At 47.0% G+C, this 26,359-nt stretch overlaps 1 protein-coding gene across 4 annotated transcripts in view; it reads right to left on the bottom strand.

Annotated features, from left to right (window-relative positions):
- The window catches only part of DEPDC1 (DEP domain containing 1), a 362,287-nt gene that overhangs the window by 296,070 nt on the left and 39,858 nt on the right, over positions 1-26,359 (bottom strand). For all 4 annotated transcript variants that reach the window (XM_078668810.1, XM_078668806.1, XM_078668812.1 and 1 more), the window contains exons 4-5: positions 16,186-16,304; positions 320-450 (exon numbers count right to left, since the gene is read on the bottom strand). In XM_078668810.1, the coding sequence (XP_078524936.1) occupies positions 320-450; positions 16,186-16,304 (250 nt within the window). The remainder of the gene's footprint in view (positions 1-319; positions 451-16,185; positions 16,305-26,359) is intronic.

Genomic DNA, 26,359 nt, shown 5'->3' with positions numbered 1-26,359 from the left:
GAACTCTTAAATGAAACAGAAGTATATATTTTTTTAGACGCCAGTAAATGAACATTTAATCAAAAGAAATGGTCCCGTTTCTGCCTCCAAACTCTAAACTCCATTTGATCTGGGGGAGAGTTAAAACATTATTATTCTTCTAAAAAGCCCACTTTTCAAACATTCAAAGTGGTAACTGAAAGTTTACCTTTAGAAAATGGTGTCTTTGGCACCCTCATACCATTTCTCAAAGCATGGCCTGACTACCAATAATATTATTCAGCTTCAAATATATATCCGCAATAAAAACAAAACCATTTCAACCTTAAAAAAAACCAACCTGATTTGTTCTGTAAAACCACGACACCATGCTTGCTGGTATTGTTCATGTTGTACATCACAGAGTGAGGATTTATTTGTGCTGGATCCAACACATCTTCCAGGGATGGTAGGCATAAAATTTTCTGCAAGCTTAAAAATGATATAAATCTTACATTAAATTGTTCAGATTTTAAGTATCAACAAACAAAAGACAAAACAGTGTGGGATGTCAGATGGTCGCACTAGTATGTGCGACTAGATTTAATTAGATAACAATTGCATGCACTCAACTTTTCATGAACCCACTGCTAAGTAATCATGTGATAAGCAAATTAAGAAAGATTGGAACGGAAGTGCTTGTATCCCAAATTTATCAATCCCACTTTAGGGATATTAACGGAGCAATGTTTATAGTTTTATTCTTTTCAATACCAATTTAGTATGTGAGACATAGGTCCTATTACAGCAGTCACGCATTCATGTGGTAAATTCTTCCTTTACTTTTCTTTAAAGCCTTAAATCAGTCAGCCCAGCCAACGTCTGTAAGCACTTCTTCAGGGTTTATGGTAATATCTGTGTGCAGTCCTGAAAATTCAAACTGTCTGTTCACACAAGTCGAAATAGTTTTTATAGAATTTATCATTATTATATACGTTGGGCATCACCATATAAATAAGAGTGGCCATCCAATCAGTACAGTCAAATGTGCAACATCCTTACAAAAGGATTTGTTTGCTGGAACGAGGAGTATTCTCCAATCCAACACGTGAAATTTCGCGTTGAAGATGAAATTAGTTACCCGTAACTCCATTTCTCCAGCACAGATGTCTTTGAATAGATTTGCATACTTCAGTCATTCCCACTTATCAGACTGGGAATCTTCGATACTTTTAGGTTTTATTTTTGTTTTTATTGACATTCTGCAGCAATAAAACATTTATATCAGTACTGTGACAACACCCAGCATGTCTGCCCTACTGGGCCCATACATATAAAGATCTGTAGATGAGAAACAAGTGCCTCTTGAGTCATTCCCGACTTCAGCCATGAAAAAGTCCATGGAGTCTCTGCGTGTGCCAGCAGCATATGCAATCCTAGTTAGGCAGCCCCGCTCGCCATCTGGGCCACGCCCCAATACTTTTGAAATAGCAGTGTTAAAATGGCCATATGTCTAAACAGTGCATGTTTAACAGCACATCCAGCCGCTTTGAATCAATCCCAACATTAGTCAATGAGGTTGGAGTGCTGAGCTCTCGGTTTGTACTACAGGCAGCTATAGCTCAGATTTCACATCACATGTGTAAAAGATAGCATTGTGTGAATGTTTTGGGATTCTCTGACCAGGGAGGATCGCATATGGATCCATGAACAATGCTAGTGCTGGAGAACTGAAATTACAGCCAATTCATTTCTTTAGAAGTTTCATGGTTTCACATGCTTCAATTAGAATAGCACGCAGTATGATAAATAGTTAATATGTGGCAGGGAGTTTCACCTTTAATGCAACAGGTTATGTAGTACTGTTTCACCCACCAGGGCATCTGCATTCAGGTGCTTCATGAATGTACGCCTGCTTCACCACAATCCAGAGTAGATGCAGCTGTAGCAGACATGCTTCTTGTGGGATGTGCAGCCAGCCAACATTCTAGGGTACGCTTTGCTTGGATGCAGAATATAATGTAAGCTGATGGTAAGCGGGCAAAGCTGTATCAACAGGGATGCTGCTCTGCCTTGGGGGCCAAGAGAGATAAGATGATCTATTGCTCCAATGTCATCAGTCTTTATCTAAAATTTGAGGCACCTGTAAACATCCAGTGGCCTCTCTGACATCAAAGGGTTGGGAAAAGAAGGGAATGAAGCAGGACAGGTCAATTTAGATGGAAATCTAAAGGCAACTTGGGAATACATTTTGCGGTAAGCAAGGTTACCTTGCCTTTAAAGAAAAACAAGAAAGGTTCTTTAATTGTAAAAGCCTGAAACTTTCACACTCTCCTTACGGATTTTAGTGCTAGAAGAAAGAAAATCTGGCAAGAGATCTGTTTACATGCCGCAGGCTCAAGGAATGGTAGCCTCAGATGACTGGACAGTGTTTAGTTCCAAGTTAGTTGTGTGCTTAAGTGTCTGCCTCTTATTGCAGTATTATATTACTATTGGTATTTTGCACTTTATGTAACCTGGTGTTCTTAATGTGCTTAAGTGTCTGCCTTTTACTGCAGTATTATATTACTATTGGTATTCTACACCTTATGTAACCTACACCCATTTTCACTTTTCCTCACCGACAGTGCACTGACTGCTACCTCATATTCTACCGGCTGCTCACTAGTGCCATACTTGTCATTGCAGTAATTTGTTTGCACCTATATTGGATCTAGTAATTCATTAGTAGTTTAGTCCTATTTGTATACTGTATATGTGGTAAGCTGCACCTATCTCACTTTTATCCCTATCATTCACTGATCGCTACCTCAATTATTTGGTTCATTATTGTAAACTACTTCCATCTCACTTTACCACTATGATGCACTGATTACTACCTCATTTACTTCGTTTAGTCATGTAAGCTGCACCCAGCCACTTTCTACACCTGGATTACACCGTTGCTACCTCTTACATTATGATGTGTCAATTTGGCTCCACCTAACTGGTTGCTACCTCTCATATATTGTACATGGTGTAAGCTGATTGCTACCTCTCATATATTGTACATTGTGTAAGCTGCACCTACGCACTGTTTGTTCCTAGATTGCATCGACTGCTACCTCTTATACTTTTGGCTACTTTTGGCCACTCACTAGTGTCACTCCTGTGCCCTGTAACCAACGGCTGACAGTTTTATTGTCGTCCTTTCTCCCACACCCAACGTTACAGCCATCCTAACATGGATCTCATCGGTAAGCACACATATAGAATCAACTACCCTTCCACTCTCACCAAAAAAGCCGCTAAACGCTTTAAACATAGTTTCTTGAGGTCGCACCCTGAAACACCCTTTGCCGACACCTATTTCTCACCGGGCAATGGAGTCCTGAACATTGATATCATCTTCCACACCTCACGCACAGCCCAATGGAGAAAAGCGTTTCTAACCCTACTCACCGTCTCCACCACCAGGAAAACAGCTCATGGCATAACTCTCTCTATCACACCTTCCCAACTCTTCACTGGCAGAACCACCATTACTATCTACAATAACGGGATTGTCCTAATTCAATCCACGGACTAGAACCTGGAACTACTAGACAACTTGTTCCCCAAGTTCAAAGAGCACCTTTCCAAGCTGCGGACCTCCACCCAGAACTCCACCAGCACTATCACCCCTGACGTCGCAGCCCCCACCCACAACACTTCTAACATAGCTCAGCGTCGGATCCACACGCATCTCACCTCTACCCCCAGCACCCTAGTCAATCGCCCACCTGCTGTTACCGCCCCACACTCCCCAAGCGCAGTCACCAATCTCTCCCCCTCATACACTAGCCGCCCCTCTAACAATACCCCTTTGACCCCCACTCATACCTCCCCCATCCCTCTCTCCCCTGACATAACAACCCCCACCCACAACACCTCCTACCTAGATCAGCACCAGAACAGCACGCACAATGACAAATCCCACCCTTTGTTCCCCCCCACTCTCAGTCCCCACGTGAGTACACCCCCCCCATACATCCTCGATACACCCACATCCTCGATACCCCCACGCCCCCTTCCCCCCACGCTACACCCCCCATGAACGCTTCTGAACACACCACCGTCCGGAGTTTATCTCCCCCCCCCTTCCCTCCCCCCCACGGCAGATCCATCTCCCTCCCCACTCTCACTCACGACACCCCCACCCTCCCAACCAGTCCCACAGAACATACCGCCTCTCTTACCTTAGCATCCCCCCCTCTCTCCCCTCCCATTCTCAGCCCCCACTACCTTCCTGCCACCCCCACTGTCTTCAGCCTTCACTCACTCTTCAACTCACCGGCACCGTCTCCCACTGACGACACTACCTATGCCTCCCACCCTCCCCCTACTTCACCCACACCCTTCGCCCACAAACCCGCCCACACATCGAATGCCATCCCACTCATTATCACCGTAGAACCTTCCAACAACGCTAGCATATCCCCCCCCTCGATACCCTGCCCGCTTTCCAGCTCACTAATCAACCATTCACCAATGGCTCTCACCACCAACGCCATCTCCAATCCTCCTCTTGACATGACTTTATCCACCCTCCAACAAGTCAAAGAGGATCTCCTACAAGTCAAAAAAGATCTCCACGCAATCAAAGACCTTCTCTTCTCACAGCCCAGTCTACCTCCCACCATCCTACTACCCTACAAACGACACCCTCCCTACATACCCTCGCCTCCAACGACCCCCGCGATGGCCGACTATCCCCGTTCGCAATAACTCCCACCGCCCCCGCCGTGTCCTCAACTCACTGTCTGACCGCGACCTATGCTCTCTCCTACGCTCTTATGGCCCAGGTCCGGTAAAACACATATCCAACACACACATCCCCATACCCACAATTCTCTCAAATCCTCTGAGGCTCCCAACCCATAGCAACAGAGGTTCCATCCCTAACAACCTCAGAAAAGTCCCCCTCTCTCTAGAAGGCTCGACCACCCTTCTCACTCCCAAACTCAAATGCATCCTACTCAATTGCAGATCGGCCCAGAGACACTCCTCCGACATCGCTGATCTCGTCTCAGCAATGGATCTGGACCTAGCCATTCTGACTGAAACGTGGCTTACTGAAGCCTCTACCCCGATAATGGACATATTAGTGCCCCCCCAATTATCACATCATTAGACTGGACAGGCCGGCAAGACGGGCGGGGGAATTGCATGCATTTTTAGGAGCAACCTCTCCGTTACTAAAGCCACCTCCCCCTCCCTTACTTCCTGTGAACTCCTCTGCCTCGATATCACCAGCGAGGGCAAACAAGTTTGTGCTTTACATCTCATCTATCACCCGCCTGGTGACAACCTCATATTCACCCAACAACTCATGGACACGATCACATCCAATGCCGGTCGGCAGATCACCCAAGTCTACCTGGGTGACTTTAATCTCCACTGGAATGATCAGAAAGACACAGCGGTGAATAGTCTCAAAACTTTCCTTAATGCGCTTGACCTCACCCAAATATGCGATAGACCAACTCACGACAACTCTGGGCACTAGCTTGCCTCATCTTCACTAACGGCCCCACCAGACTGCCGGGGATGCCTGGTCTCACCCTGGAGATACCCATTAAGGGACCATCTCTCAGGGAAGCCAGGAAGGGTTTCGCAGCGGTCGAAGCGCCTTGGGACCCTACGGGTAAGTAGTGCGCTATATAAATGCCTATACATACATACATTACATTTACGACAAAGGCTCGATACTCGATCTCATCATCGCCAAAGAGGACTCTACCCAACTGGAGGCGATCCAGCCCTGCGACTGGTCAGACCACCACATTATCACAGGGGTGGGGGAATCATATCGCCCGACGCCCGAACCATGTTGTTTTTATTGCAGGGCAAGAAGATTTATTGTCTATTATGTCCGACGGACATGTAGACATTAAATCACGTTAAAACAACAGGCTGTGGGCACTCTGGGGCTCACAGCCAATCCGGAGCGTGCAGATAGTCTATGGAGGCATCTGATTGGCTAGCAGTCCATCACAGGGCTCTAGCCAGTGATTGGCTGGGGGGGGGTGAAACGTCACTCAGCCTATGCACAGAAGTCCGTGGCCGTCGCGCAGCTCGCAGTCAGGTAAATTAAGCAGCTTTGCCCGCTTCAGCATTGCTCGTATTTGAAAGTGTGAGGTTGGATGCTCGCATTAAACTAATCCAGAGGGCGGCATTTTGTTGGGAGTCTGTCTGGACTCAGTGCAAAGTGAAGCGAAAGCGCACCTCTGGCCACCACCAGGCCTGCTGATGTAACGTTTGCATTTGCTGATGCTTGTTGTTGTTGTGTTGCGTCAGGTTAGTTAGCCCGGCCGAGCGGCGCACACCCCTAGATAAGAATTATTATTAATTATGGCGTGTGTGTGTAGAAGAGCGGGGTGCGTGCGGGTCCTCAGTGGGTCCCCAGGGCCGTCAATCTTGTAGCGCTGGGATAGCGCTACCAATGACGGCCCTGGGGAACAAATCTTGGCCAATCCACGAGCAGAGCTGCGGCCAGGGAGGGCAGGCCAGTGACGGTGACGCCAGCACGGCGCACAGTGCCACCTTCTCTCTCGGCGCGCTGGGGACGGGACGGACTGTGTGTGTCGGCCTTGCGCGCTGCTCCCGCCTCCCCCCGGGCCCCGGCCTTTGCCCATAATAATTATTGTAATAATTAATTACCCTCAGAAGCTGCCACCTGCCAGTGCCACACGGATTCCCCGGACCGGTCCCGACAACGTCTCCCGCCGGCCCGCTCTCCCCAGCACAGCAGCACCACAAGGCTCGAACGAGCCAAAACAGCATAGCCGTGGTCAGGCCTGAGGCCTGGGTCTGGCCGGTGGTCGTCAGGGTCGTCGTACGTACCTCACAGCAGCAGCAGGCAGCAGCAGGTGAGGTTGTGACTCGTGAGTGACTTGAGCAGTCAATCAGAGACAGCGCACGCACCGCCGGTGAGTGAGCCAGTCAGAAGGCCGCTGGGCCTGGCTGCGAAAATAAATATAAAAATATATAAATATTTCGGATCCTAATCGGATGCATTTGCATGAGTTTAATGAATCATCATGTTAATATGTGTAATAATGATAATGTTGTTCATCACTGACCAAGCGCAGAAATGTCATTTGGGCCTGGCTTTGAAAAATCTTTTCTCTGGAGGGGCTCCAAGGTGGCAATAAGGAGATGTGTAGGTGAAGGGAAAGTGGATATTTTTATAGTCAGTGCTGGAGTTCTTTCTGGGCAACAGTGACTTTAAGTGTGCTCGATTCGCAGGATTTATCTCCAGTTGCAGTCAGATAGTGCAAAGACTTTCGGAGGCCGCAGGCAAAATTACATTTTATCGCATGTATGCTCCCTTTCTCACAGCAATAATGTAATTTTGGATGCCTTCTAATGGGTAAAAAGATTAATAACTTTAAAAGCCTAGGCCTGGCCCACCGTGGCGCCTCAGAAGAGGACGTCAAAAAAGCGTATTGCAAGCAGGCGCGCTGCGCCACCACCGTGACAAAAATAAGGAGCCAGCCTCTGAGGACAGCTTAATGGTGATTGCAGAGGCTTCAGAAGTGTTTAGTGACCCCAAAAACCGAGAGTTCTTCGACAGAAGTACAGTGAAGATAAATATGAAGGGCCTGGGTGGCGGGCTCGGTGGATGCGTCATTCAGTTACACTGTGATCCGAGTCAGGTTTTCAAAGTACTTCAGAGGCCGAAATTCTTTTGATGCACGGAGCATAAAAAACACAAGGAAGTTGATGACTCATTTGCCAGCTTTGGGATGGGGGTCGGTGTATTCAGTAACGGGTTTTCTGCAGGCAAGGTTGTAATCAATCTAGTCTTCAGAGGGAAGGCTCTGACATACCCAGCAAAAATCACCCTGAGAGAGGCGACTTAATTGAAACAATCCCAGGCAAAGGCCTCCTGCCACCCAAAGCCGCAAATCAGCGGGGGTGACCTCATCCTCGAATGTGAAGTACCCAGACTGAATTCCTTCTTCCTCAAAGGAAGTAATGGAGCAGATACTGCCCGCATAGCCACAACATGGACAAAACAATCAAACCGGAAAGTGTTGGTGTTTGAATGTATACAGCCGATATCTGGCAAGAGAGGGTGCTGTATGGCCTGAAGAAAAACTGCAAAAAAAGTGAGTTTTACACAGGAATATTCAAAAGTAACATGCTTAAGCACTTGTATTAAAACGGGTTTCATGTTTTCAAGTTTTTATCTACTGGGCCTGACCAAAGTTAGTGTGTGTGAAACTTGGGGTTGCATTTTGCAAGCTGTTGTTTTTTCACCGTTATATTCAGCGGGATACCGACTACACTGTGCACCGAGGGTTAGGTACTGGTAAAATGTTTAAAACATGTAAAATAAATACATATTTGTATAGCGCATTTGATCATCTGCATAGTGGATTAATGTTTTTTAAAGTCAATAGGCCAGACAGCAGAGACGCAACTAGACTGAGGCCCATTTGGGGTGGCGGGCTAATTTTCCAACTATAGGCAGAGAGTGGCGATGCAGGGGCTCTAAGAAGGGGTGAAAACATAATAAAAAGCTTCGTTAACAAGCGAATGGTCTTTAAAAGACCTGTGAAGTACTTGGTTGCAGCTGCGTGTGTGCTAAGCTGTCTCAGCCCAGGCTGACACACACGAGGGGGGGGGGGAGGGTGAGGGAGTGGAGTCTAAAGTCAATCAGTTCTATCTCCTTCCAGCGCTGTTGTAAATGCTTTTTGAAGTGGACTGCTGTTCTTTCATGGCATTCCCGGACTCTCTTTCACCAGTGGTTATTTGCAACTTTTGCCCAGGGAAAAAACACATTTTATGGTGTTTAATTTGCTGTACTTTTATTGAAATAAAGGTGGGGTATGTAACTTGGTTTTTAGTATCCAATATTTCTTTATACTAAGTACCCTTTTTCCATTTTCTTTCTTGCCTTTTTGTCTTCCTTCTTTCTCTTTTCTGCCTTTCCTGTTTATCTTCCCTTTTTCCTTTCCTTTCTTTATTACCTTCCTTCATTCTTTATTTTTCTTTCCTTTCGCCTTATTTTCTTTTACCTTTCATTTTATTCCTTTCTGTTCATTATTTCCTTTATTTTATCCATCAATCATCTTTGTCGAGCAGTCAGTTACACACGATTTCTAATGTTTTTCATAGATTTTTTTATTGGTAACATGGATGGTAGATTTGAATCACCTTTATGTAAGCTTGTACTTTTCCAAAGCTCAAATCCTTGTTCTTAGTGTTACATATTTTCTTGGCTTCTAGGTCTAGAGTGCCAACCAGTGTAGCACCAGCTGTGCGTTCACAACTTGGCTTGAAACAGAATCACTACGAAGCGTAGAGGCAGCATAGAGGTTCATTGCAGCAGGCAGCCGCAACCCTTGGTTCTCGAAGAGTTTGGACAAGTGTAGGAGGAAACCTGCATCATTCAAGATTTAGTGTAATTTCCTGTCTGTGAAAAGTCTGTTGCTATAAAAAGCTCAACATTTCTGGACAGTGAGTTTAAAACTGAATTAAGTATAGTCTCATACTTGATTACTTTGTCCAGTTGACAGGCAAATATGTCTCAACAAAGTCTATTCAGCTTTGGATTCAAAAAACATAAAGACAGTGATAAAGATAGTCCAGGAGAAGGAAACCAAAAAACAACAACTGAAGTTGGGCCTACCACTGCACAGAATCCTAACATAACTAAGAACAAAAAGTATGACGCTGAAAAAAGAAAACGAGTTTTTCAGTCACACTGGGTGGAATCCTGGCCATGGCTAGCCCTGAAGGAAAGTCCAGAGGGGGAAGGACCAAAAATGTACTGCACTATTTGCCAAAAATATCCTACAATAGCAGTCAGCTATTCCGGTTCCGGTAGGAATGCATTCTTAAGTGGATGTGACCAGTTGCGCATTGAACCAATCAGAGCTCATGAAACTAGTAAGGCCCATATGACATGTGTTTCATGGCACCGCCAGGAAATGAAAGAAACCACTTTGCAATGTCAGACTCCTACAGCCAGTACCTCAACATCCAGTGTCCCTACAGAGCAGCCCCTCATCATGCAAGCACTGCAAAAACTGAAGGAAACAGAAAGAAAGAAACTGACCATCTTGTTTAACAATGCTTACCTAATTGCAAAACAAGGAAAGCCACTCTCAGACATGGACACCCTATGTAGGGCTATGAAGAAAGCAGGTGTAGATATAGGAGAAAATTATGCAAACCGCGAAAAAGCCTCAGAGTTCATTAGATGTGAGGCGGATATACTTCGACAGGACATCAAAAAAATTGTTTCAAATTCTCGCTTCATCTGCATTATTGCTGACGGAAGCACAGATAGTGCCATCACTGAACAGGAAACTGTACTGGTCAGAGTAGTCAATGGTGGAAAACCCTACACTCTATTTGCAGATCTTGTTCCACTTGAACATGCACATGCTCCAGGAGTCCTGGACGGTATAGTTAAAGGAATCAAAAGGTTATCTTTGGATTTAGTAGATATGAGGTCTACAGAACATCCGGGTCCATCACTAATCGCTGTCAATTTCGATGGTGCTGCAGTTATGATGGGATCTAAGGGAGGGGTTGCAGCACTCCTGAAGAAAGACATTCCTTTTCTTCTCCCATTCCACTGTGTAGCTCACAAGCTTCAGCTTGGGATTCTAGATGCTGTAAAATCCCATCCCTCTATTGGTCAGTTTGAGCAAACTTTGAAATGGATTTTCAAATTCTATTGGTATAGTCCTAAGAGGCGAAGAGATGCCAAAGAAATTTCAAGAATAATTGATGAAAACTTTGCTCATTTCACTGATATTAAACAGGTTAGATGGGTATCCAGCAAAACCAGGGCTTTGGCAGCCATGCAACAAAACCTGCAGACAGTGGTTCTACACTTGGGACAGGTCGCAGCTGGTAGTGATGATTCTGCTGCTAAGGCAAAAAAGTACCTCTCAGTTGTTACTAGTTTTACATTCATAAAAAACCTTTACAGTCTGAGAGATGTTCTGAAGCCAGTGTCTCAGCTTTCAGAATTCTTTCAGTCTAATGAACTGCTTTTATTGCATGTACCACCTGCTGTAGAGAAGTGTGCATTGACCCTAGTAGGCCTAAAGAGTGAGCTGGGTGAATATATGCAGCAGTTTAAAAAACTGTACCACCCGGAAGAAAAGAAGTTTGGACACATTTCTACTGATGGCTGGGAAATAAAGTTATCAGGACACTGCCCACCAGCAGCAACAATCCAAAGTGACAGTGAGCTCATTGACAGTATGGTTAAGTACATTGATAAGAGATTTGAAAATTTTAATTGCATGCCGGTTCAAGGTTTTCAGGCATTCGATTATACACTGTGGCCAGAAAGTAGAGAGGAGCTCTATACATATGGGCTCTCTGATATTGAGGCAATTGTACAACATTTTGAGGTACTTTTCACCACAGACGAGAGGTTGGCAATTGTAGAGGAGTTTTGTGGACTTAAAACCCATATGAAAAGCTTTCAGACCAAAGGTATTCCTGTATTGCCTGCATATTCCACCCTGCTAGCAACAAAACCTTACTCGTTGACTAATATATTGAAGCTTGTGGAGATGATGTTCACATTCAGTGTATCTACAGCAGAAGCTGAACGTGTGTTTTCTGCCATGAATATCATTAAGAACCCACTAAGAACACGGTTAAATCAAGATGTTCTCCAAGACCTAATGCTTCTTAAGGTAGAAGGACCCAACTTTGAGGATTATGACCCCAGCAGAGCTATTGATCTCTGGCTTACAAAAGGAGGCACAAAGCAGGTGTCCGGACATAAAAGGCCACATCTATCATAACTGTTGAAGTATTGCTAATATTAGAGCATCCTGCCATGCATAATCGTTTATTGTTGTATTTCTATTCAATTTCTATATGTTTGGATAAAAGGGATAATATCGCTTGTCAAGTTTTCCTTTAGCATTATTATTGCACAGCTTTACTGATTTTAATAAAGCAAAAATATATTAATATTTCTCGGTCAGCCGGAGCCCTTATGTTTGATGTGGGGCGGGAGTAGGTGGGACAAGTGGATTTTACAGGACATGTAGATCTCAGTGGCATTTTGTCCCTTGGACAACTAGATTATTTGGAAAATTCCACACCCCTGTTATCACCTTCTTTATCAACGAAAAAATTAAACCTAACCCGGCTCAACCCACCAAATCCAAAACCTGGAAAAGGGACATGAAGAATCTTAACCCCACTACCCTGCCTCCCCACATCGGCAGTCTCCTCCTTACCCCTTCAGGTGCCTCGGATGTTCAATCACTGACCGACCACTACCTTGACTCTATGAATTCAATAGTCAATGAAGTCGCCCCATTGCAACTGAAGAGAGTCTCCACCAAAATTTCTAACCCCTGGTATGACGGCGGACTCAATGACGACAGGCGTACTATGCGAATGGCAGAGTTTACCTGGAGATCTGACCCCTCATCACTGCATCTAAAAACGCTTAAAAACAAGAGAAAAGCCTACTTTAGGAAAATAAAGCGCACAAAGTCGGACTTCTTTAGCCGCCAGCTGGACAAAGCAAAAAACAGGCCAAGAAAACTGTTCGAACTAATCAAGACTCAAACAAAGACACAACCCTTACAATCAAACAGCGCAACAAGCGACACCCCACACTGTGAAGCCTTCTCTGCTTTCTTTAAGCTAAAGACCGACAACATAAGAAATGACCTCATCATGGATGTAAGCCGATTCCCCAACCACACCAGAATGTCTAACATTCAACCTAAAAACAAGGCATCCTGGCTGTACTTCGACACCTACTCGGAAGAAGCAATACACAAACTGCTCTGCACCTTGAAGCCCTCTAATCACCTCACAGACCCCCTACCTGCTAATGCAGTAAAAGACTTCATCCCCTTGCTCCTCCCTCTTTGGACCAAAATCATCAACAGCTCCCTTCAACAAGGTCTCATTCCAGACTCCCTCAAGGTGGGGCAAGTCACACCTATACTCAAGAAACCCACAGCTGACCCGTCTGACCTGAACAATTACCGGCCTATCACCAATATCCCCACCCTGGCCTAACTGCTGGAGAAATGTGTCCAACTCCAACTAACAAAACACATTGACCAATTTGACCTCCTCAACCCTCACCAATCAGGCTTCCGAGCTAAACATAGCACGGAAACAGCTATGACACACATAATTGATGACGCCCTCCAAATCCTTGATCGCAATGAGTCCTGCCTCCTCATCCTTCTTGACCTCTCTTCAGCATTTGACACGGTAAAACATGAGAACTTACTGGAGCTGCTAAGCACTAGAATGGGTCTACGGGAACTGTTCTCAAATGGTTTTCTTCCTTCCTTCATAACCGGTCTCAGAAGTTCAAGATCGACAATGTGCTATCTACACCGGTGCCTGCAGATCTAGGTGTTCCACAAGGATCCTCCCTCTCCCCCACACTGTTCAACCTCGTCATGGAACCGCTCGCCACCTTGCTCCAAGCATCCAATGTTCAATTCCATATGTACGCCGATGACACACAACTTTACCTAAAGCTACAATCCCGGAAGATATCAAACTTCTGAATTCCACACTTAGTAACACTCAATCTTGGTTGGCTGATAATCACCTCAAACTAAATGCGCTGAAAACTGAGTTCCTACTCATCTCACCCCCGGCGAAAATTTCCACCACCCAAACCTGGCTCAATAACCTAACAGCACTCAATGTCCAACCTACCATCGTGGACTCGGCGAAATCCCTAGGCATCACAGTCGACGCCAAGCTCAACATGCAACAGCACGTTAGCAAAGCCACAAAAGGAGCTAATTTCCAAATCAACACACTGAGGAAACTTAAACCCTTCCTCCCTGCCAAAGACTTCCAAACTGCTGTACAAGCTTTAGTCATCCCTCGCATAGACTACGGAATTGTGGCCCTCAGCGGACTCCCGCTATCCACAACAGCACCCCTAAGAGCCTCCCTGAACGCTGCCGCGAGACTCATTACTGGCTCAAGAAAACATTCGCATATATCCCCAGACTTAAAATCTCTAAAATGGCTGCCTTTTGAAGCCAGAATACAGCTAAAAATTGCAGTTATGACACACTCGGCCGTGCACCACAATGCACCCAACTACCTCGCTCAAAAGTTGTCTATATCAGGAGGGTCGAGATCCAATAGAAGTACAAAAAATCTACTCCTGAAACCTCGTAAATTCCGGAAAGAAAAAACATACAAGCGCTCCTTCTCAGGAATGGCACCCAGGATCTGGAATGCGCTCCCTCCGGAAACCAGGCTTATCTCCTCCACTGCACTCTTCAATAAAGAGGTGAAAACAATCCTTCTGGCCAAGATCTCCTGAACTTTATAGATACTGGATCTGAGACTCTGCATCGCTTTGTATCACTGATCACCTTGTTCTTTGGCACTATACTCCTACTTGATGGTGACACTACTACGCTACTCTCTTACTACCGACCAATATATGATACACTTTGGTTTATTGAATCACCCTCCCGATGCCCCCACCCAGTGCTTTCTCTATCCTAAGAAATTGGTATAAGCCATCCACACATCCAAGGTTTTACCTGAACCCTTCTGTAGTGGGATCAATGACTTGTGCCGTCTTATATTACTTGTTTACCTGATTGTATATTGATATGTTTCTGTACATTACTGTTATCCTATTATGTTAGTGATTAATATACTGCTCCCATTATCTTGTTCATTCCTGCTGCCCCTACCCCTGTCTCTGTGAAGCGCTCTGATATCTGTAAGGATCTTGTTCGCGCTATATAAAACTTTGAATAAATAATAGAATAAATAGCCATCAAACCAGCAGAAACATTCTTAACTGACCCTTTATGAATTGCTTAATGGTCCACAGAGAAGAAACTGAGCATTACTCGAACTCCTAAAAATCAAAATTGCTGCCAAGTTCATCTAGGCGTACTTTATACATTCTTTAGCAATGGAGCAGTCAATAACAAGGCTGTCATCAATGGGTCCATAAATAAATATTATAGTATCTTCTTTGAGAAAGACGGTAGGTCTCCCGTTGACAATGGTTTTGGTGGCAGAGCTCACAGGGCCTTCGAGGCATTCATTTTCCACACCACTTTGTGAGCAGGTTGTTCTGCCTTTTCAGAAAGTATTTGGGTTTTCCCTTTGCTGCGTTGAAAACAGATGATTCACTGAAAATCTGCCGCACTGAGAGCACCAAGTGATGTCATTTGTGTGCCCTTCAAGGAAGTCCTTGGAGAAGGACTTCACATAGTCATACCCTGATGAGGGGGCATGCCCACTGGAGTGGGCAATGTTCTTCGTTTCATGAAGACACAAGGCCAGTCCCTCCTCCCTGTCCTTTAAGATCTTAGATGGAAATTAATTATAGATGCCACAGCTAGATGGTTTGTGCACTGGGTATAGACAGTTGATGCTCTACAAATGCATCAGCGTAGAGTTTTTTTTGTTTAAGTTTGATTTCATTTTGAAGAACGAGATCTTCTCTTTCCCTCTTATAATGGCAATCAACGTTTGGAAATTATTCTGGTCACCCACCGAATATTAAGGAACAAAATCCTCAAACATCTCACAGATTTTAAAGCTGGGGCTGATTGATCAATGGAAAGTTGGGCAGAAGTGCGAAAGAAAAAAACCCAGAATGGGGAGGTTTAGATAACAAAATCTGATTTTTTTAGAGCCTACCACACATGTGTGGTAGACATCTGAGCTACTTGTTCTCGATTAAGTAAAGAGCTCAGCACATCCAACTCACAGACTTTTGCTTGGGTTGTTTCAAATGAATTTACTGCGTTACTAAACAAAAACTTGTTGGGAGCATGGCCATTTGAAAACTGTTTACTGCTGTTTTTCAAATACAACAGGTTCCCAGACTGACAGGGAATGAATGATACAAGTATGTGAGTCTATGAAAGATCCAATGCACGAAAACATGAAGTTATCCCACAAGGACTGATCTTTCTACTCCCATGTCCGATTCTCCTCAGTCAATAGAACATAGCTCCTTAAAAACTTTAGCAAACTCAATTATTTCACTTAATTTATTCTGCATAATAGTTTTTGCTTTGTGGCCACTTCAACGTCGGACAGCTTACCATCGCCTTTGTATCCTTTAAACCTGCAATGATGGAGTTTTGTCTGCTATAAATCAGATTTCACAGCACATGCCCACACATTTCACATTAAAGCACACATTTTTAAAATGTTCATACACATTAAACATCTACTTACTGAATCAGAACTGTGTTTCGCCAAATTTCTTCCACCTCCTCTTGCCTCAGTTCCCTACAATGCACAAATCTCTCTTTATTGCTGGTCGTCAATTCCTCCTGTAGGTTTTCCAAATTTTCCTAGGTAAAAAGTTACGTCAGTTAGTTATCACCAAATATTTGATTGTAAATAAAGAAACATTATATAAGGAAAACAAAAACGGTTACCAAGTGCCCAGAGTTTTTGAGAAAACGTCACATCCAATGAATCCAGTAAAATTATTATACCTGATCTCAACGGGCTGGGGTGGCCCAGCTAAAAGTATTCCATCACCCTACTCCAGATTTCTCCAACCAGTCAATCGCGAACTGCCAGTAGTTCACAGACACCTTCAGAGTAGCTTGCAGCTTTAAGTCAATTTTTAAAGAAGCACCAGGTGAATAAATGTTACTTTCCCTCTTTAGGTTTAGGGAAGGTTGTGTTGATTTTACACGATCATCATTAAGATGCAAATAGCAGGGCCTGATAATGAGCAGTGCTGTCAATTTTATGACCCTGAGTGGGGTACAGAGGAAGAACAGAAGCACTGAGGTATTTAACTCTTACATAAAAGTCCTGTCAAATCAATATTAGAGTGTGAAAACAAAATAATTTTTCTGAATACTTTGAAATCAGAGAAAATTAAAATGAAGCTTTAACTTAATCATTACGTTAACAATTCATTCGAAATGTCTCCAACTTCAAAGCATTCGCAAACAGCAGGCATCCTACTCCCAGTAGACACTGTGCCATATTTATGACAAAAAAATACAGTATTTGATTTGAAATCGGAGAAATGTAAAATGAAGAAAAAGTTTACTATGAAATATCGAGTCTTTGTTTTTCTCCACTTTCAATTAAGCTACATATATCATAATGTTTTATGAAGAATATTCCTTCATTTTTAATTCCCCCCCCCCATTGAAACAAGTGGCTTTATTTTTCTTTTAGAAATCTGGCTCTGTCTACAGGCCACTAGGTGCAAGATGCCTGCAGTTTGTAAATGGAACACTTTGAGATGGGAAAAAAGTAAAATGATGAGTTTTACGGAATTTATATAAACAAAGTTAGCTCTTGATTTGAACTTTCTCCCATTTCAAAGTGATGCCTGTGCATACATAGGGCATCTTGTTCCCAGTGGCTAGGCCACACAGTGCCCAAATTATAACTGAAAAAGACAATTTTTTTTTTTTATGGGAAAAAAGTAAAGTGTAGAAAAATGTTCTTTCTAAAGCTTGACCCTTTTAATAGCCAAAAAACTACAATTGATGTATTAACAAGGGAATAATTGTACATATTCAATTTACTGTGAAAAAACATTGGCTTTTGTTGCTGGAGATTACAGCATTTTTCGAATCATTTATGTTTTGTTGTCAGTCGGTGTGGTTTGTAGTGGATTGAGTGACGTATGAGTGAAGACTGAATGGTGAGGAAGTTGTACTATATTGTAAATACTCAACAAGTTTGTTAGCACTGTATATGATATTTGTTGTGCACTCCAGGTTTTTAATATTTGTAGAATATATGTGAAAATTAAGTGTTCAATTGAAAATACAAAGAAAATTAAAACAAGCGGAATTTAATTCATTAAACATATTGTTTCAGTCGTATGTTGATTCAACGAATGTTCAATTTGAAAAATTAGTGGCATTTGCAACTGTTTTGTTCATTATACAATTGTGGCAAGCAATGCCCGTGGGAGCCCATACCCAGTGGTTTTGTGTTCCTTTCTGAAGTGCAGCGTACCAAGAGACCAGGCCCGGTCTGTGTCCATTTTGATGGCCAATAGAGCACCATCTATGAGTTTCCCAAATAGTGACCCTAGAGCATAAGCCATATCGAGAATTTATGAATGGAATGTTGGTCTGAAAGTAGTTGCTTGTAGCTATACCTGTCGCCTTAAGACTGCTGCACCGGCGAGTTGGCGAAAACCAGTGGATGATATATCCATTGAGCAGTCTATGATCTCGGCTGACGGGCGCTCACCCTCTTGTAGTATCTTCCTTGCCCCCCATAGTCTATCTTCAGGCACTAGATGAATGAGGTCTCCAAAGCAGGATCACATCTGCCCATCATAGATGCCCAGGATAGCTAGCGAACTGGCTGCACAAACTGATGGCAGGCATGGCGGAGAACTTCTTATCTATGTTTATCTAAGATTTGACCACATATCCCCCGTCCTCAAAAATCTTAACTGGCTCCCAATTGAAGGAAGATCCGCTTACAAAACCGCTTGTATCACCCACAAAGCTCTTCACCAAAACACCCCCTCCTACCTTGCAACCAAACTAAAAAAAGCAGGTTGCTCCAGGTCCCTGAGAAGCACCAACTCCCTCCTCTTGATCCCACCTAGACTTAAATGTCAAAAAACCCAATCACGCGCATTCTCTGGTAATGCTCCTACCATTTGGAACTCTCTCCCCAAGGACCTTCGCTGCATCCCCTCTTACTCCCTTTTCAAAAGTGAACTCAAAGCACTTCTCAGCAACAAATATTGGGGTATATAACAATATTGTCACTGAGCTTGTCCACTCTTCTCTCCTCTCTTATCCCCCCTTCCATTCTGAATGCAACTTTTTATCACTTTTTGCTGTTTTCGTCCTTTATTTAGTTTACCTTCCTTTTTCTCCCCCCTTTTAAATGACGTATTGCAATACTGTATCACGTTGCTAATTTTGCACCTATTGTTATACTATATTTTGTTGTTCTACCTTGTTGTAAAGCGCTCTGATACTCCAGGGTCCAGCAGCGCTATATAAAACCCTCGAAATAAATAAATAAATAAATAAATGTTGTATGAGGGCTGCCATTTATCTGATGGCGTAGATATGAGTTGAAGGATTCTTAGAGGGGAGTGGCGCCGCCCGGAATATGAATGATTCCTGTTTGGGATGTCCTGTGAGGCATGAGGGAGAATCTACTGGAGCCTTTATATTAATACGAGGCAGTACTGCTGCCACAGTTGCGGGGCTCTTCATTATTTTGAGGCCTACCTCTCATATATAATCTATGATGTGGATGGCTCCGACTGATTTTCTGGACTGCTCTTTGAAATCATACAGAAAGCAGTCGGACTGCTTGACTGAGACTGGTAGGTGAAACTTGTGGAAGCATGGTTCATAGACTTGTGAAAGCCTCCAATGTCCTCTGGACGAGAGTCAGCTGGATCTGGTGGTGAAGGCAATGAGTGGGGGGTAGATAATCATCACAGGGAGCCTGAGGGTCTGGTATTTCACCTTTCTCTTGTTTGTCATCTGTTGACGATGGTCGTCCATTGGCAGTGCCACTATGTTAGAATTGGGTGTCATCCTGGGCATGATTGGGGGTGGAAGGAGCCTTGGGTTTGCAGGAGAAGTAGGCCGATGTGGAACCACTGGTTGTTCCTCTGGAGGTTCCGGAAACCTCTTGCAAAAGTCCTGCAACAATGGTTGTAAATCTTAAAAACGTGATATAGGCACATGAACATCCCCATGTCTCTGCTGTGGTTCAGCAGAATACTAATGCTCGTATTGCCTTTGCTTTGGCGGAGAAGAATAATGTTCATAATGCACAAGTTACTTACCTTCGGTAACGATATATCTGTAAGAAACAGTAGCTAGTATTAGATTCCTTACCTTAGAATATCCCCAGACGTCAGACTGGATCCGGAAATTTTTGCGTAGCAGTACCCATGCGCGTCGGTAGGCGTCGTCCGCGGCTCCACGTCAGTCATCGGCTCCATGATGACGTCGGAGTACTTAGACTCCGCCCTCGCGCGTGGACGTCAGTTCTTATACACAGCTTTTCCGCACCAGAAAACGCAGAGCCATGATAAAAACCAACACTGGTGCCATGAAACTAGGGCCCTGAAAGGGATGACCTTAACCCTAGATATCGGTTCGCAGAACGGGGAGGATGGGTGTGTCGGTAAGAAATCTAACACTAACTACTGTTTCTTACAGATATATTGTTACCGAAGTTAAGTAACTTGTGCATCTGAAAGAAACAAGATTCCTTACCTTAGAATAGATACCCCAGCAATACCAACCCCGGTGGTGGGTCTGCGAACCAATAATCACACCAGAAAGTCCTGGAGAACGGAACGACCGAAAAAGCCATCTCTCCGGACTTGGCTGTCCAGGCAGTAGTGTCTAGCAAACGTGTGCAGCGAGGTCCACGTAGCTGCCTGACAGATGTCCTGTAAGGGTACACCCCGGCCCAGGGCAGTAGTAGTCGCCGTGGCCCGAGGTGAATGGACCCGCAGCCCAATAGGAGGCTCCTTTTTAGCCAAGGAGTAGAATGCCTTGATGCACAACACGACCCACCGAGAGATGGCTAGTTTGTGCACCGCCCGTCCCTTCTTCGCGCCCACGTAACCAACAAAGAGTTGGTCATCCACCCGGAACTGGCGTGTGCGATCAAGGTAGAAGGAGAGCGCACGTTTTGTGTCCAGACGGTGGAGCCTCTGTTCCTCTTTCGAGGGATGCGGAGGCTGAAAGAAGGTGGGCAAGGTGATAGACTGCCCGATGTGGAAGGCTGTGACTACCTTGGGCAGGAAAGAGGGACTTGTACGCAACCCAACCTTGTCCGGATGGACAGAAAGGAAAGGAGGTTTAGAAGAGAGGGCCTGGAGCTCACTCACTCTCCTGGTAGAGGTGATGGCAACCAGGAATGCAGTCTTAAGGGTAAGAAGACGAAGAGGACAGTTGTGAAGTGGCTCGAAGGGAGCGCATATCAAAAAAGTAAGAACAAGGTTCAAGTCCCACTGAGGCATCACGAAAGGAACAGGAGGGAACATATGAGTGATGCCATTCAAAAACCTATTTACAACTGGGGACTTGAACAAAGAGGGCTGATCAGGGAGCCTTAAGAAGGCGGATATGGCAGAAAGATAGCCCTTGATAGTGCCCATAGCAGAGCCCTGCTGGGCAAGAGAGAGAAGAAAGAGGAGAACCTCAGAAAGAGGGGCAGAGAGTGGATCCACAGCCTTTACTGTGCGCCATGCCACAAACTGTTCCACCTGCAGGCGTATACCGTTTTTGTGGAGGGACGCCTGGCTGCCAGAATCACATCACAGACTTCAGGAGGCAAGTCAAATGGCCTAAACTGTCGCCGCTCAACCTCCACTCATGGAGGTGGGGGCTGGACAGGTTCGGGTGGAGGACCGTCCCCTGCTGCTGCGGCAGAAGGCCCTCCTGAAGAGGCAGACAAATCTGGGGGGGATCGACTGACATGCCGAGTAGCTCGGGATACCAGTATCTTCGTGCCCAGTCCGGAGCCAAAAGGATAACCTGGGCCCGGTCGCGCCTGATCTTCTTCAGCACTCTGGGCAGAAGTGGTATAGGCAGGAAGGCGCACAACAGACCGCAGCTCCACTCGCGAGGAAAAACGTCGCCGAGCGAGTGCCGCCTTCGAAATTCCAACGTGCAGAACTGATGACATTGGGCGTTCTCTTCTGTGGCGAACAGATCTAACCAAGGCTCTCCCCACTGCTGAAGGAGGCCTTGCGCCACGTCAGAGTTCAGACGCCATTCGTGATCCATCATGCACCGACGGCTGAGTTCGTCCGCCCTGGCGTTCAGAGAACCTGCCAGGTGTTGAACAACCAGGGTCACGCCCTGATGTTCCAGCCACTGCCAGAGACGCAGAGCCTCCTGGCAGATGGTCCATGACCCCACCCAGCCCTGTTTGTTGCAGTACCACATGGCGGTGGTGTTGTCTGTGAACACCTGCACTACACTCCCCCGGACAGAGGGGAGGAATGCCTTCAGTGCAAGCCGGATTGCCCGCAGCTCCAGAAGGTTGATGTGGAGCCGTGACTCCGGCAGAGACCAGAGACCTCTGATCTCCACCTCTCCCATGTGGCCTCCCCAGCCCTGGAGAGACGCGTCCGTCACAACTACGTGCTCCGGTTGGGGAAGGGAGAGGGATCTGTCGCTGACCCAATTGCGGTCCTCGAGCCACCACTGCAACTGTCTTGCAGTGCCCTCCGAGATCAAGACATGGTTGGACAAATGCCATGATGCTGGGCCCACTAAAACTTCAGGTCCCACTGCAGAGCCCGCATCCGCCACCTGGCGTGATGCACCAGAAGGATGCAGGAGGCCATCAGCCCCAGAAGCCGCAGCGTCAACCTGACCGAGACTAGGGATAACGGCTGAAAGATCAGAATCAGAGCCTGAATATCCCGAACCCGCTGTTCGGGAAGATAAACCCGAAACTACGCCGAGTCTAGAACCGCTCCGATGAAGAAGAGCTTCTGACATGGGCCCAGGTGCGACTTCGGCACATTGATGGAGAACCCCAGCTGGTGCAGGAGGTCGGCCTTAGTCTGGAGGTGGCTGACGACTGTCTGGGGCAAGCCCGCCTTCAACAACCAGTCATCGAGGTAGGGGAAGACTGAAACCCCTAACCTGCGCAGATGAGCTGCGACCACCGCCATCACTTTCGTGAACACCCGTGGGGCGCTGGTAAGGCCGAAGGTGAGTATGGTAAACTGAAAGTGCTCGTGGCCTACCGTGAACCACAGGTAACGCCGGTGGGCCGGAAGGATGGGGATGTGGAAGTACGCATCCTGCAAGTCGAACGCTACCATCCAGGGTAGCTAAGACCTGAGCCAAAGTCAACATCTTGAACTTCTCCTTCCGGAGGAAGACGTTGACATTCCTGAGGTCCAAGATAGGGCGTAGGCCCTCTTTGCCCTTCTTAGGAACCAGAAAGTAGTGGGAATAGCAACCACACCCTACTTCTGGACCAGGAACACGCTTGATGGCCCCCTTGGCCAAGAGGGCCGTAACTTCCTCCTGCAGAAGTTGCAAGTGATCCCCTGACATGCGGTGGCACGGCTGGAGGGGTCGCCTCGAAGGGGAGGGAGTAGCCCCTTCGGACGATTTGCAGCACCCACCTGTCCAAAGTGATGGTGCGCAAGTGGAGGAGGTGATGGCGAGCCCTGCCCCTCACTGGCGTCAAATGGGCCTGAAAGCTCGGACTAGGAGGGCTTTGAGGCGGATGCTGCGGGGGTGGATGTGGACTGGCCCGCTGTCCGCGGGCACCGCCACGGCGGTTACCACGCCCGCCACCGCGCTGAATGTTAGTCTGAGGCCCATGGCTGGCAGGACGTGTGGGGGTGCCCCTTCCTTGGCCACGAAAGGAGCGAAATGCAGTCTGCTGCTGATGCGGAGCCAACAGGCCCAAGGACTTGGCCGTAGCCATGGAGTTCTTAAAGCGTTCCAGTGCATGAGCTGCCTTGCCACCAAAGAGGTGGCTGCCATCTAACGGCATGTCCATGATGGTGTTCGGGACATGGCCCGAAAAGTTGGCGGACCTCAATCAGGCGTGGCGGCGAACCGCCACCGTTGTGGACATCGCTCTGCCCAGTGAGTCCGTAGTATCTAGCCCGCATCGGATGGAATACCGAGCCGCATCTCTACCCTTCGGCGAGGGCTTGAGCGAGTTTTGTCCGGGCCCCATACGGACACTCAGGCAGCACGGCCGAAACCGTATCCCACAGAGAGTGGGTATAACGGCCCAAGAGGCACGCGCGGTGTTCACTGACCGGAGTCCGCAACTAAGGGACGAGAACAGTTTCTTCCCAAACTGTTCGTACTTCTTGGATTCCAGATCTGGGGGAGCAGTCGGGAATGCAGATTGGGAAGTAGAGGCCTGGATAACCAGGCTCTCGGGGGTGGGGTGGGAGGACAGGAAGCTAGGGTCACCAGGAGCTGGGCAGTGGCGCCTGGCGACGTGCCTATCTACAGGAGGGCCTGTAGCGGGCCTGGACCAAGTCCATGAGAGCCTCATTAAACAGCAGCAAAGGCTCCGGAGAGCCAGCCTGCGGTCGAAGGACCTCAGTGAGGATATTAGGCCTCACAGTAGTGACTGGGAGTGTAAGCGCCAAGGTTTTAGCTGCCCTCGTCAGCACCACACTATAAGCTGCCCCTTCCTCCGTAGCCACGGTAGGAGGGGAGACAAAACCAATGTCAGGGGAGGTGTCCAGACCACTGGCCTCCCTTAGCTCCTCTGTCCAGTCCTGATATGACTGACACTCACGTGCCAGAGGGTCCTCAGACCCCTCCCAAACCTCCTCGTACTCCATGTCCTGTTAGGCAGGGTCAAAGGATGGAGCCGGATCATAGAAGAACAAGTCTTCGGCCGGCGCCGAATGCGGCGTCAAGCGGCGCCGGACCGAAGGAGGGATCGGAGACGACGTCGTCCAGAGACGGCGTCTGGGGCGAAACCCTGGAGGTCGGAGCTAGCGGAGGGGTCGTGCGGTCGACCAGCGGCGACCCGGATCCGGTGGGGCCTGGCGGCGTCGGGACTGAAGTCTACGATGGCGCCAGGCCCGAAGCACCCGACAGCGCCGTGGCCGAAGCAGTCGGCCCGCCAAGGCCCCTAGTCGGGGCCCGAAGGCGCGCTGACAACCCACGACGGAGGGAAGGGAGTCCTGATGGCCACAAGGAAGTCACGAATCTCCTCCGGCGTCGCATTAAGCCCAGGGACCGGCGGCTGTGGGCTTGGGTGCGAAGCCTGCGGAGCCGCGTGGGCGGTGTCGCCCGAACCCCCGGCCGCATCGTGCGAGCGTCGGGGAGAGTCAGAAGTGCGGTGTCACTGCGCCGACTTGTGACGACTCGACGAGCTGCGATGACTCCGGCCCCGCGACCGGTCCCTCAACCTCCTCCTGGACCGGGAACTCGAACGTTGCGGGCCGACTGCTGGAGCTCGAGGCGCTTACGGGACCGCTCCCGCCTAGCCTTCGACGTCAAGGCCCGGCAGTCGGGGCACGACTTGTCATCGTGGTCAAGCCCCAGGCAATGTAGGCATCGGCAATGGGGGTCGGTAACCGGCATCAGTAGATCGCAGTCAGAGCAGGGTTTGAACCCCGGCATCCCTACCGGCACCTACGGAGTCGCTCGACTCGAAAAATGGCTCAAAAAGGATCGAAAAAGTTAGTCAAAAAGTGACTAAGGGTACGACTTTTTCCGGATCGGCGCTTGCTGGCGCGGAAAAAAGAAGTACTCACGTCAGCGCGCGAGGGCGGCGTCTATGTACTCAGACGACGGACGCGGACGGCGCCTAGCGACGCGCAAGGGTACTGCTACGCAAAAAATTCCAGATCCAGTATGACGCCTGGGGATATTCTAAGGTGAGGAGTCTAATACTAACCCGTTTCTTTCAGATATTGTTCTTCCATGTCCTCATACTAATCCTGGTATTTTAATCTAGAGCTCTGATGGACTATGAGCTGGCGCATAATGACAATTACCGTCATCATCCAAATCCTCCAGGTCTAACACCGGACTGAAAGGGCGGGGGACACTTGCTGGGGTAGCTAGTCTTAGGTCGCAAGGGCATTTTCATGATACTTGGAACTGTTATAGTCGAAGAAGGAATGGTCATGGGCAATGCAGTCAATTCACTTGCGGCTTTTGGTGTCGTTGATACATCTCCCGTCGACAGGGCGTCAATGGTGTTGGCAACGACAGTCGACACGGTCTTCAATTGAATCTTCATCAACAATGACATTCTCGTCAGTGAGCTCAAAGCGTCTATGGATGAAGTCGTCCTCATTTTCGCCGTCGATATTGTTGTCGACGGTGACGTTGAAGAGGCTTTGAGGTAAGTTGTGCCTCGATGACGACTGTTCAGAAGAGGAGTCATGTGGGCGATCCCCTGCCCTTGTAGATGGAGTACAGGGCTCAGGTGATGCTGCCTTTGAGGACATCAGTTTGTATTTTTCCTTTTTCAGAGATTATCTGTGGTGGGACGTCTTTAGGGCCTCTCTGCAGAGGTCCCTTGGTCCTCGGATCTGGATCTTTTGAGTTTTGGACTGCTGAAACCACAGAAGAAGCTTCCCCTCTCTGTCCTTCAAGGTTTTGGAGGAAAACGTGTGACAAAACGTAACTCCTTTACCTTATGTTGGGGTGGAGGCCATAGAGCCAGTCCTTATGCAGGTTCTTCTACGTGTACCCTTTTCTTTTTGCTGGTCTTACAGGGTCCAAAAAGGGCTTTTTTCGCTGTATCTGACAATGTAGAAGTAGAAGTAGCTTTTCAAGATCTGGAAGTAGAAAACCGAGCAGAGCTCAGGGAGACTCCCTTCATACACAACGGGAGGTGAGAATCAGCCTCTGGTGAGTGTTCCAGAGGGTGCTATTGCCCGATTGGTTCAGGTTTGCAGTTT

The sequence above is a fragment of the Lissotriton helveticus genome, chromosome 1_2, assembly GCF_964261635.1.
Source record: "Lissotriton helveticus chromosome 1_2, aLisHel1.1, whole genome shotgun sequence".
Lineage (NCBI taxonomy): Eukaryota > Metazoa > Chordata > Amphibia > Caudata > Salamandridae > Lissotriton > Lissotriton helveticus.
The sequence above is the reverse complement of the archived record's forward strand: the minus strand, read 5'-3'. Positions and strand labels throughout refer to the sequence as shown.